Source organism: Carica papaya, chromosome 2 (assembly GCF_054855325.1).
Source record: "Carica papaya isolate Zhongbai chromosome 2, ASM5485532v1, whole genome shotgun sequence".
Classification (NCBI taxonomy): domain Eukaryota; kingdom Viridiplantae; phylum Streptophyta; class Magnoliopsida; order Brassicales; family Caricaceae; genus Carica; species Carica papaya.
The window spans coordinates 22,178,391-22,191,801 of NC_142310.1; the positions used below are offsets into that span (position 1 = coordinate 22,178,391).

The following is a 13,411-nucleotide window of genomic DNA, read 5'->3' on the forward strand; positions in this document are numbered from 1 at the left end:
CGGAAAAAACTTGTTGTCGTGCAATCTGCTCCCCCTCGGCTTTCTACACTCCAGCCTTCTGGTTTCTTGCTCAGACCAAGCCAGCCAAGCTTCTCTTTGGATTTTGACTCTGGGCTGAGCGCGACACACACGCGAAACAGCCTCCTCCGGCTCACCCAACGCGAAACAGCCTCTAACCCTTTACTTGTCGGAGGATGGTGGTCGACTTCCTCCGTTACCAGGAATGAGTTGTTCAACCTTTATTTGGTCTAATGTAATCTGACCCCTAAAACCCTAACTCTAATACCATGTAAAGGGTTAGGTAAGAAAAATATTGAATAATTCTTATTTTATTCAACTAGGAGTAGGGGTATATATACATTTAGATTGAATCATTTATAATAACCAACATAAATTACCCTATTAATTTTTTTTTTAATTATATTAATATATTTGGAAAGATAATCGTACTGTTACGTACAGAGAATCTTCTATAATATTCTAACAAGTATTAACATTTAGGGTTAGGAATTCCTTCTCAATTTTGTAGACTAAGTTGGGTAGTGACAAATGAGAGAGATCATCGTCGCCAATTCTGGACGAGATCATCGCTGCATCAGATCCGGGTGATTCCACCATCTTCGCCGATCACCTATAACATGATCCATTTACAAATAATGTATCTCTTATGCACTGTAATCATCAGAAAAATAATAATAGAATTCATCTTTAATGTTCTCATTTTTCTCCTTTGTTTCTCCTTTCTTCTTCTTCTTCTTCTCCTTCCCTTCTCTCCTTTTCTTTAGATCAGAACCATGTCTAAGGTATCTGACATACTCCCTCCGCCGACCTCGAAACTTTCTCGGAAGAAAGGCAACAATTTGAAGAAGGTGACCTATTTCTTCTTAAGCAACAACCCTACAAGGAAGTTATGATAGCAACGAGAAGGGGTAAAAAACTACTACCCAAACTTTAAGGACATTACAAACGCAAGAAAAAAAATCAGTGGGGTAGCCTACAGACAATAGTTTCCCCCTGAGACCACAATACATCCTTTCTTCCATGTGTCCCTACTTAAGAAGTACTATCCAGGTCCAAAAAACTACAAAACCAATTTACTAAAATTTGCAGAATTGGAAAATAGTGGAACCAAAAGTCTTGCAAACAAGAATACTTACGAATCAAGGCTAAGAAGAAAAGCAATGGCTAATCAAATGGAAGGGAATAAAAATATGGGAGAGTGCCACTTATATACCACAATAATTTACTTACCTTAACCTTCAGGGAAACGTTAATTCTCAATGACAAGGAACTATTAAGAATCAGGTGCAACCGAGAGGAGATGAGTAGGGAGACACTAGATTAGCAGGGGAACAAAAAGAGAAAAATGGAATAGGTCACAGGGAATCCAAACCCTTAAAGGTTTACAAACGCCAGGGTAAAGATGTGTTTTGGCTTCTAGTTTAGAAAAAATAAGTAGTTACGTGGCATGCGTCCGTGGAATCTTGGGGGGACACGTGTCTTGATCTCAGGAGGGGTATATAATCCTCCCAAACCTAGGTTATACGCACCCGCCTCCTCTTCCATCTTCATTCACTACATCTCTAGGGTTTATGCGGCTCTTTGACTTCTATGGAGGGAAGATCGACGATCTATGGAATCATTCATGTATCTTTTTATGTATTTAATCATTTCCTTGTAAATCCAAAGTGGTAAGTAATTTTTCCAATGTATTTTCATATATTTCATTCCCTCCATCCCTCTCTCTCGATATTCTTCATTCCCATCTCTCTGCAATCTACCTCTCTCTGTTTCTATCAAATATTTTGTTTCTCTCCCTGATCTAACCCCTTCTCTCTCCCTTTGATTTTCTGATTTACCGCAGCTACATGTCATAAGTTCCAAACACTCTATTGGCTAACTAGTTTTGGTGCTTCCGATATGAACTAAACTTATCACGGAGTGGTTAAAAGCATCCACATGAACGGAACAGAAAGGTGGCATGTCTTTGTTGCAAGTTCCACTATTCACCATAGTCCTGGAAATCAGCTCCCACATCCAAACCTTGGTTACTCCACTCACCTGTTTTTGAGTTGAAGATGATCTCAAGTATTTTTCCGAGAAGATACTTGGGCAAGAGACCAACCCCTAACATCAAAATTCCCTCGACTATACAACTTATCCACTAGAAGCAATACCAATATTTCCACCTTCACTTAAAACACCGAAGGAAGTTTCTCTTGGAACTTCCACTTTACCTGGCACCCATCCAAAGGGGAGACTCTCGACATCCTATCCTTATTAGATTCTTTGTAGCCAATTCATCTCTCACCTCAACTAGACGACAGAACTTGGGCCCTTCAACCACCAAGGTTGTACACAAGTCTTTTTTTATCACATCACAAACAACCCCCACCTTAGCTGAGAAGATATTTTGGAAAGCTCTAGTTTCATCAAAGGTAAAGGTGTTCTCATGTACTTTCATCCATCAGAAGCTTAACACTAAGGATATGTTTCAAGTTCGTTGACCATACAAGTCTTATCTCCAAATATATGCTTCACATGCTTCAAAGGGGGAGGAGACTCATTCTCACCCATTTCCACATTGCGCCATTACATGGAAGATTTAGAAAATTTTGGTTAGTGTCTTTTGGTTGAACTAGCTTACCATCCCAAATGTAGGAAGTCTTCTACGCTCTTTATTAATGAAAGGAGCCAAGTGCTAAGCCCCTTTGGTTAAAGGCTCTAGTTGCTAGCTATGGTGCTTATGGCTATCTCGGAACGTTGGATCTTTAAGGACCAACAGCACATCTTCTTAAGAGTAATGGGAAGAGCGATACTTAGCACAAATCATGTGCTTCAACTTCGTCAACTACACCAAGCCTTATCTCTGAATACATAATTCATGTGATTTAGAGGGAGGAGACACACTCTTACCTATTTTTACATTGTGCCACTACATGGAAGTCTTGGATAAATTTGGTTAGTCTCTTTGACTTGAATTGGGTTACCCCTCCAGATGTGAAAAATCTACTATGCTCTTCGGCTCGTGGAGAAGAGGTCATGATATTTTAGGGAGGATCCCTTATCCTTCAGGCATAAATTGTATTCTTCCTCATTCTTCCCAATAAATCTTCTTTTATCTAAAAGAATTTTCTCCCTCTTTCTCCACATTGTAGGATAATTTTGGTTCTTCCATTACTTGCCCGGCATCACTTTAGACGGTTATTATTTGTTCATCATTATTGCTTGAGTCAAGGTGAACTAGATCCTAGAGTATTGAAACATGGTTCTGTAGCTACTCTTCAAGTCAAAAGAGTTACAAGTGTTATTGTCTACCTACTAAGAAATTTTCAGTCCCTTCAAATGTCACATTTGTTAAAAATGCATCTTATCTTACCGACCCTCTTCTCAAGAGGAGAAATTATCTTTGGAAGACAAGGACAACTCTTCTCCTTTAATAGACTTGCCTTCTTTATTCAATAGACAGATCCTACCCATACTCTTGAGCCTGCACCTGAACCTCATTCTGCCTCAAGGGAACTGGTTCCTCCTCCTATGACTCAAGTAAAAGAAAGAAAAATCTCTTCAACTTCTTGAACATGTCCAAGAATTGCGGATAGAGTGGACAAAGAGTGCTTATATTTACTATGCTAAACATTTTTCTAACACAAACATGAAAAGGGAGACACATAACCATTTATTTATCTATTGCGATGTGGCTTGGAAATTGTTGACAAAGTTGTTTGATATGTTAGGGTTAATGTGGCTTGTTCTTCCTTCGAAGTGTTTCGTAAGCGGATCTATGTTGAAGTGGGGTGAGAAAAGAAGCAAAAACCTTTTGGAAGGATGCTCTATGTGCACGCTGTGAACACTATTGTTGGACCTGAACAATAGGATTTTATGACTGCAATTTCCTGATTCAAGTTCTGTGGAAGTGGATGACATTTCTAGCCTCCTTATGGACTAAGGCCCGATGGAAATTTTATTGATATTTATATTTCCGTGCTACAGAGGAACTGGAGGACGATAAACACCAATATCTGGGAGGCTTGACTGTAACTATGCTGTAGAGTTCTACTAGAAAATGCTAGGAGGATATCTTATCCTCCGTTATTGTACTTGGTCTTTGCTTGTCCTTAGTGATTTAAAAAAAAAAAAAGTATTTGCTGTCCTTAATAATTCTTCTTTTACTACTAAAAGAACCATTTTTCTAACATACAAAAGAAAGACTGGATGAATTTACAACAAGAGTGGAGTTAACCATATTCTTTAGTTACATTCTATTGGAAATATGGTTCAGTTACAAAAAAATGATCTATGAGAAGATTTATACGAAGATTTATACAAGCTTTTGCAACATCAATGCCGGCATATAAACGAATAAGAATAAACAAGTACCTCAACAGATTCGAAAGATCTATCTTGACTGGGAAGCTGAAGGGTGACCAGACCCCCAGCTTTTCTGCTTTTTCCTACACCACTAGCCTTGCGCAGCACACTAACAGAATAGAAGAAGTTATTTTCTTTGCCAACTAATTTTTGGAATTTTGGTGCATCCCACAACAATCTCTGACATAATTGGTGAAGAACAGCCTTTGGAGCCTTCTGTGGATCTCCCTGTCATAACTTAGTAGCATCAAAAAAATCACAAGAACAAACAAATATCTCATTGGACGCAAGAAGGATACATATAATAAAGAAGTCTGATATAGATTACAAACACAGAAAAAAATAAAAATAAAAAAAATAATAACTGTAAATGTAACTTTATCATAAAAAAGAGTTCTACTGCTAATATTTTTTGAACACAATACATGCACCAAATGCATTTTGTTGCAAATATTTTAGATGATAGACATAGGAAAAATATGTAGACAAACATGGAGGTTTGACTATGATGTCTAATTCGCATTACCATCCATTGGCTCTATTATTAGCCTAACAAGATGATTAAATTGCAAGCATACCTTCTTCCAGATTCCATTTAATCTCTCTAAATTCTGCTCACTATATAATTCTCTCATCTTTTGTTTCTTTTGTAACTTCAAGACTTCTGAGGGCAAAGCTTCATTAGACACAGAATCTTCGAAGAAAAGACCACCAAGCTCCACATCATCATCTGAGGCTTTTTTTTCTTCAACAGTTACAGTTGAGAGAAGAGCTTTGGCTTGAAACTCCTTGGAGTCCCAGCTCTCCATATCATTTCCTTCCCTTTTTGATTCATCTGAATGCAGAACTAGGGGAAGATCACTTTCGACATTAACTAATGTCCTTGACTTGTGGTGATTATACGGCAGGGAAATAGCAAAAGTGTCCTCAGCAGAGCTATTTGTGGTCTGTTCCCGCCCAATGTTAGACACCAAGATTTCATCTGATAATCCTACTTGGCAAATTCAAAGGCTCATGACATATAGTAATTAGTAAAAAAGCTCTGAAGAAAGACTAAAATAAAATTTAAATCTAACCTAGAGCAGACAACTCTTGCTTTAGTTTTCGGATGACATGGCCCGCCTGTTCCTGGCTTTTCTTGTCTCCTTTTTCCTTGGCTTTTGAAGCTTCTGATCTTGCTGCATAATACTCTTGGGCAATAACATCAAAAGACCTTTTTCCAGGCACCTATACATTAGGAGGAGAAAAAAGAAATAAAAATACGAAGTAGAACCCTGCGAATCAAAAAAGACTGAACAAACCAGTATGCACCAAATAAAATTCTGTCTTGATTCCTCCCTTCTTGCCTACTGTACGCCCCAGGCTCTCAACTCTCAACTCTCAACTCATTTCAGTTTCTACAAAATAAGCTACCTTCCTATTCAAATACAAGGTTGGTCACCAGGAACATAGTACATTCTGGATCTCAGTACCGGTACAGGAACAAAGCAAGCTCCATAGACAATTTAGCACCTTAGAAGGTTACATCTAATCACTCTGCTATTTGGGGTTGTGGTACGAACAGGAGTAGCAGGCGGCAAGGACTTGTAAGCTAAAATACCAGATGAATCCAATAAGCAAACTCTATGATCCTGACCTAAGTTAAGAAACAGTGAGAGTGGAGGAACAGAACCAAAGAAGCCAGAGCCCTAAGCACTTGCTAACAACCCCCCTTCTCCCCCCTCCACTAGTGCATTCGAAACATTCATCCACGTCATAAAATACAACAACCCATCTGACAGTCTTACGAGCACAATATGAGTTCATTACTCAACTTGAAAAACTCAGGTACCTTCTTTTGAAAGATTCAAGTATCTACTTTACTATGTTATCACATCATCTATAACTCAATAATTGAGAGGCAAAGAGAGAGAGAGAGAGAGAGAAAGAGAGAGAGAGAGAGAGAGAGAGAAAGAGAGAGAGAGAGAGAGAGAGAGAAAGAGAGAGCACTAACTTCCTGTAACTACAAACACTAAAAATGAAAGTAAATATACCTCTTTGGAAGGGTCAGTGTCAACAGCCTCATCTTCCCAAGACCTGGAATCATCCTACAAACATAAAAATTAACTATTATTTCCAGGAAGACTGCATTCCTGGAAAATGACAATTAGATCTCAAATCAGAAAGATCTCAAATCAGAAAGACCTTATGCGATTAGCGCGGACTAATACGACAATAAATTTAATAAAGTTCTAAGCAAAAGTGGACAAGAATTTCTCATCAAGCCTCAAATTCTCCTACCCCTTCCTGTCGTTCTAGATACTGCCTGATCCAATCTGCTTGAGATGGCTGGCAAGAATCTAAAGTATCCTCTTGATGCTGCCCCTTTGCTCTAACAAAAATTTCCTCCCCATCCTCTCTTATTTTTGTTGGTGAGTCAAGTAATGGAGTATAAATTTTCCGGGAAGCTAATATGACATTAACTGAACCTCCTGCACCATCAAATGAATGATTAAACAACATGCTTAAAAGGAAAGGAAAGTTTGCAGGTATAACCAACAAAAGTACTGACTCCAATATGACCTAAGAAAAACTGTAGTTACCTTCATCTCTGTATGAAGGAATCCCACTAGAAAATTTCAAAGGAAGCTCGTCGCTTGGAAGATTTAAGCATAACCAATCAAGAGCAGCTTCAAGAGTGGCACTATCCTACATAAGACAAGTGCACAAGATGCCAAATAACCCAAACAAAGCAACATTTTTTTGAAATAAAAAGAGTAAAGTGTGTAATATAGCATCAAAGGGGTGCCACCCATCTACAAAGTTATTTACAAATCAGTCATTAGGTCAATAAAATGCCCAAAATCTTCCATCCTATTAATATCATGACCCAAACACAAAAAACTTAAATAATGTATCCATTCATCCCTTAATTTTGAGTTATTACCCTCAACCTCTTCAAAACCCCTTTGGTTCCTTTCCTTCCACACCACCCAGTGAATGGTAAGTGGTATTAAATTTATAATCTCCCTCCCCCTACTTTTTCTTTTGAAATAAAAGTGTATACAAGTATATTATTAACAATGGTATCAAGGGGGTACAACCCATATACAACCGTATTTACATATCAATCGAATGGTCAATTACATTCCCAAAATTATTTAAACCACTAATGTCATGACCCAAAATTAAAAACTCAAACATATGAATCCATCTATCCCTAATGCTAACAAAATCCCTCTCAATCCGATCAGATAGAGCATTTCTTTCCTTCCACACCACTCTGAAGATAGATATAGGAATAAGCAGTAGATGAGTCCTCTTATTACATAAACCCACAAAGCTCATCTTTAACAGAACCCGCAATAACCCAATTCAAACCCAAAAGGCCATAAACCATAGTCCATACACTATAAACCATCGGGCACCATAGCAAGATATGGTTGCACGTTTCAGCCCCCCTTTACACAGGAAACACAGGTTAACTAGAGTCTGACCCCTCCTCTTCAACATGTCAATCGTCAAAATGCTTTCCTTGCAAGCTTCCCGGGCAAAGAACGCCATTCTAGGAGGGGTTTTCATCCTCCAGATCTGTCTGACAGGGAACACAGAAAAATCACCCCCTGCCCCACTCATCAGCTTACGGTCATAGGATTTAACAGAAAATGTTCCATGTTTTTCAAGACTCCACGCCCTCTGGTCATTTAATCTTCCTCCCCCTACTTAACCCATCCCAAACCCAAATCTCACTTTTTACATTACCCATCATGACCCAACTAATTCCAAGTAAACCATACACCAAAGTCCATAGACTATAAGCCATCGGACACCAAAGAAGAATATGGCTACAGATCTCCTCATCCTCTTTGCACAAATAACAACCGTTCACTAAGACATTATCCATTCTCATGAATTTATCAATGGTCAAAATACTTTCTCTACCTGCTTCCCAAGCAAAAAAAGCAACGCGAGGAGGGGCATTAACTCTCCAGATCTGTCTCATAGGAAAATTGCTCTCCTCCAGCCCATTTTGATTAACCAGAAAATTATAGAAAGATCTAACTGTGAACACCCCATTCTTCTTCAATTTCCAGATAGGTCCATCCTTGTGATCATTCAGCAATATGGCTGCTACCAGGCTCATAAGTTTCTCAAATTCTGCCACTTCCCAATCATTAAGATTTTTGTTAACATTAATGTTCCAATCCCAGTTGTTGGCCCCTGCACTGTACACCTCCCCAACCTTACTGTGCTTGGAACAAGCAATGGCATAAATTTGAGGAAACTGATTACTGAGACAGGCCCCTTCCACCCAATCATCACTCCAGAACTTAACAACCATGCCATTACTAATTTCCAGCAGATGCACGTCTGCAAGTTCAGTCTTTCCCTGGTAATCTTCCTCCATACACCCACCCCATGAGGTCTAGTTATATCCCTAGACCTCTCACCCAGCAACCAACATCCCCATTCTGCATCAATCACCTTCTTCCAGAGCCCATCCTCCTCTCTCAAATACCTCCAGAGCCATTTCCCTAAAGATTTAGCATTTTAAAATATACAAGCACTACATCTACATCTTTATGAATTTGCAAAAGCATAAACTAGCAAAGAGATATCTAGTCAAGCCTAATAGAAATAACAACAAAAGAACAAATAAACATCTAGATAACCACTTTAAGGCTATGTTAGGTAGTTAGATAGGGAGAGAAGGAAAAGAGGAAAGTAACATTCTTTTTCTTGTTTGAAATTTGAATGCTAAAAAAATGAGAAAGAAAGTAAATAGAAATAAAATAATTTACCATGCTCCGTTGTTGGGTGGAAAAGAAAAGAAACTGTGTTTTTACTGATTTACCATTTATTGTACTATTTAACCACATGTTTCCATATTACCAAGTATTACACATCATCTGCGTCCAAACACATGAAACACCCATAAATCACCAGTACTAAAAATGTGCAAAAAGCACTTAAGTACCTGCACGAGGCTAGCCAAAGTTCAGCAAATCCAACAAAATGGCATCTAGGGACCCAAAAGACTAGAAACCTACCCAGATACCTAAACTGTCGAAAAATGCGATTATGCACCCAAAATACCCAAAAATGCGCCCATATGTCTAAAATGCCCAGAAAATAGCCCGAATAACCAAAATGCACAGATACTAATAGATATATTTGTATGTGCATATATGTATATATATGCATTATATAATGTGTACACTATATATACTGTATATATCTGCAGTATATATACATTGTGCATATATATAATATTATAAATATCGTAATACATATGGAGAATATATACATTGTATATATTAGTACATATTTTATATGACTGTACATATTAATATATATCTTATATGCAGTATAGATAAATACGATTTATATACATTATATGCATATAAGCACTTTATACAGTGTATATCACTCTATATATGAAATGTATATACAATAAGCAGTGTGCACATATACTATATATATTGTATATATGCACTATATATTATATAATGTGTATACACGACATATATACAACATACATACAAATATATGGGGATATACTACTATGAATACATATATGTAATGAATATAATCTGTGTAAGTAAATTGGATATATGTCTATATATTTTGACACTGTGACATTGCCTGGAGAATGTGGAAACATTGTCTGTGCTATTTGGTTTAGCTTGGGTTACTCCTCTAACAGTGGAGTACATTATGAGTTCATACATACACATGGAGGGAACAAGATGGCTTCAAAAGAATAATTGATTCTTTAATTATTCTTTTTCACTTGATCAGGGTCTATGGGAAAGGAGGACCGGACCTTTTTGGCCACACTATGGGCGAAAGCTCATGGGTTGTTTACAAACACTACTCTCTGTGTTACATAGGAATTGGGAGGCACTAATATTGTAATGCCTCAAGATAAGGAATCTATACTTCTCCGTTTAGACTTATGTGTTTCTGTGTTTCCCTTTCGTTATTTCAATTGTTCTAGTTAACGATTCAAGGAGGATGTGTTATTCCTCTTGCATGCAATTACTTTCTCCTCTTAAATAATACTTCTTTTTCTATCAAAATTCTATTAGGTACTTTGTCTAGGTAAAAGTCCTCACCTTATAAGGAACTTTAACTTCCCAGAATGAATTATAATGATACAGACTTTATAGATAAGGTACTCAAAAACAATATTTACAAGTATATACCCCTAAGAAATAAAGGAACCACATTCTATAACCAAAGCTGGAGAGGGACAAACAATCCAGAAAAGAGATCAAAGACATAAAGGCATATATCTCTAAGTCATTGAGATCTCTAAAATGTAGAGGTTTTCATTATATACAATTATCATGAAGGAACAAAAAGGAATTAAATGGAAAATTATGTGTGGTTGATAATCTCTATAGGCAAGGGGAAAAAAATGCAACTGGTGCATCCCCTATCTGCAGATCTTTTTTTTTCTTTCGAGATAAAAACTGTACCCTATCACACAATCTTTCCTAATAAAGAAAACTAGCTCTATCCCCCAACCTAGCCAACACAAGTGGGAGAAATGAAAGATATAACTCATTAGTTTCTTTACAATTGCCTTTTAGGGGAGATTGGAAAGACCCTCAATTTCCCAGCCATTCCAATTCAAGCTAAACTTGCTTCTTGCCACCTTTTGCCACAAAGAATCAAATTCCTTTTGAAAATAACATAGCCAATTGGCTAAAAAGGCCATAATTTTAGACATTAAATTCCCAAGATCTAACCAGCCTTCCTTCTAGAAAGGCAACATACCTCTCATTTCAAAAGATGATCCCTAGTATTCTCACCAACACCGAAACACAGAAATCTCTCACGATCTTCTAATTGATAATAGCAATCCCAACCAAACTTTTAGACAAGGAGAGAGAATATATTGGAGTACTAGGCAAAAAAGATTATAAACAAAATCACTCTTCACCAAAGAGATAAAAGGACTTCCTTACAACTCTTTAATCACTTGGAGATCTTCTCCGCAACTAAATCCCTAACATAAATACTAGCTATGCATTCTCATCCATTCATGTGCAAACCAAACTTATTGTTTATCATCTTGTACCATAGAGAATTAGGTCCCAAAAGAAATTGTGATAATCATTTATCTAAAGACAGGTTTTTATATATAACATTCTTGATAAGTAGGCCAATTTTTCTTTTAGAAAGACAACACACATCTCACTTAACTAAATTGATCTCTCAAAGACTCACCTGCCCCATATCATAAAAAATTCCTCATGATACAGCGATAACCATGTATCTAAAGACAGATTTTTTATAAATAAGATTTTCAATACCTAGGGTTGCTCTTATTTAGTATTCCCCTATATTATCTAGACCAAGAGTTAGCCCATGGACTCCCCTCCCCCAATTCAATAAGAATATTGCAAACTCCTGCCTCTAATACAACAACAAAAAGCTTGCACTAAATCACCACGAAGTTTCTTGGTGTGCCCAGGGCATCGATGCACCAGGCAGCCAGAATGGCCAGAGATGCTCGGCTTGGGGAATGGCGCACAGACATTTTCTCTAACAACAGTATTCTCTTTCACATGTTTAGACATGACTTGACGTCGCCAGTTCATAATTTTCCATCAATCTATTCTCTGCCATATTGGTTTCTTAAAAACTATTTTTTACATTACTGTGACTACACAGATATGAATTTTCCTTACTGCTGCGATTTCATTTCGAGGAAATAAAAGGGAAAAAACACAGAGAAAAGAAAACCAACGGCAAACATGCACTTCAAACTTTCTGGATAGTCAAATAGATACAGTAAAAGTTAAAAGTACTTTGATAGACGAGAGAGCTTGTTCAATTTGATCATCATTAAAGCCTTCGCAAGAGAGCTGCTCGTACATCGCCTTGAGTTTCTTGGCCTTCTGGGCGTTCGAGAGAGAGTCTTGGGGAAGTGCCGGGACCGCTGTCCGTTCAGAGTTAAGCAAGAGACGGCGCAGCCGATTCTCGTTCTCGGCCGATATCTGAAGCCTGGGACCGGAGGAGGATTGACGCTGCTTTGATTTGCTTGACGATGAAGAAGTAGCACGTTTGCTGTTATGCTTCTGCGACTTCTTTTTTGGAGGCATCTTCAGCTGGGCGTATGAATCAAAATGGCAGTGTCGACTGTGCAGAGGGTAGAATGGTGCAAGTCTGCCGATGGGCAGAACTGGCCGTTCCTTTTAAGCAACAAGGAGGAAGACACATTGGACGGTATAGATTCGGGACTAATTTCCATGGCTTCTGACTTTTGATTTTCTACAACATTAAAAATTCAAACTTTCTTTAAAACAAACTTTCTTCTTTTGGCTACAAAATGATAAGTAAATATCAAAGCACCCCTAATGCCCGGTCACATGCACCCAAGTGATATCACACCCAAGCGATCTCGCAGTAATTAAGACGAATGGAATCAACCATATCATTCGGACCTGCAATAATTTAATGAGGCCTAATGATATGATAACTAACACTCTAGTAGAAGAATGGACGTTTCAGGGAAACCATAACGAACTGGGGCCAATAGGAATTAAATTTCAAATACTTCTAGTACCGATTACCCCAAACTGGGCCAAGCAATTTTAGAATATTTTCAACCTTTTGTTTCAAGAATGGGTGAATAATGAGCTCCCCATCGAAGCCTAAGAAAAAGTCCGCAAGAAGCAGTCTGGATCTGGAAAGTAGGAGCCAACATGTGCCACACATGTGATATGCCTCAAGAACGTGTGCGAATCACCACACATGTGGGAAAGACCGCTCGCACATGCGGGAGCCTCCCCCACGTGAGGGAGCACGTGAGGAGTGTAGAACTGCACGCCCGCACATATGCGGGCAAGGCGACCGATCACACAAGCAGCACCGCGCACGTGCACCTCCCACACGAAAGAGGGCCACTCAACCCAACTAGTCCATTCGGGCAACCCACAACCCAGCCTGTGCGATTCACGGCCCATCATGTGCCCCAACAAACAGCTCAAACAATCCTTCTTCCCTAGTCCTTTTTAGACTCAAAAATTCCAACTTTTCCTACTTC

At 38.3% G+C, this 13,411-nt stretch overlaps 1 protein-coding gene across 5 annotated transcripts in view; it reads right to left on the reverse strand.

Moving 5' to 3' along the window:
- Positions 1 to 12,977, reverse strand: part of LOC110817359 (RNA helicase family protein) — a 108,442-nt gene extending 95,465 nt beyond the window's left edge. Inside the window, exons 1-7 of one of the 5 annotated variants that reach the window (XR_015817143.1) lie at positions 12,174 to 12,975; positions 6,954 to 7,059; positions 6,652 to 6,842; positions 6,405 to 6,458; positions 5,448 to 5,598; positions 4,950 to 5,362; positions 4,381 to 4,599 (exon numbers count right to left, since the gene is read on the reverse strand). Coding sequence is in view for 4 of the 5 variants with exons in the window: in XM_088213655.1 (XP_088069781.1) it covers positions 4,381 to 4,599; positions 4,950 to 5,362; positions 5,448 to 5,598; positions 6,405 to 6,458; positions 6,652 to 6,842; positions 6,954 to 7,059; positions 12,174 to 12,467 (1,428 nt within the window). In the remaining variant the exon portion in view is untranslated. Of the gene's footprint in view, positions 1 to 4,380; positions 4,600 to 4,949; positions 5,363 to 5,447; positions 5,599 to 6,404; positions 6,459 to 6,651; positions 6,843 to 6,953; positions 7,060 to 12,173 lie in introns of all 5 variants that reach the window. The other 4 variants (XM_088213654.1, XM_088213655.1, XM_088213652.1 and 1 more) reach the window with 4 other exon arrangements.
- Positions 12,978 to 13,411: the final 434 nt, after the last annotated feature.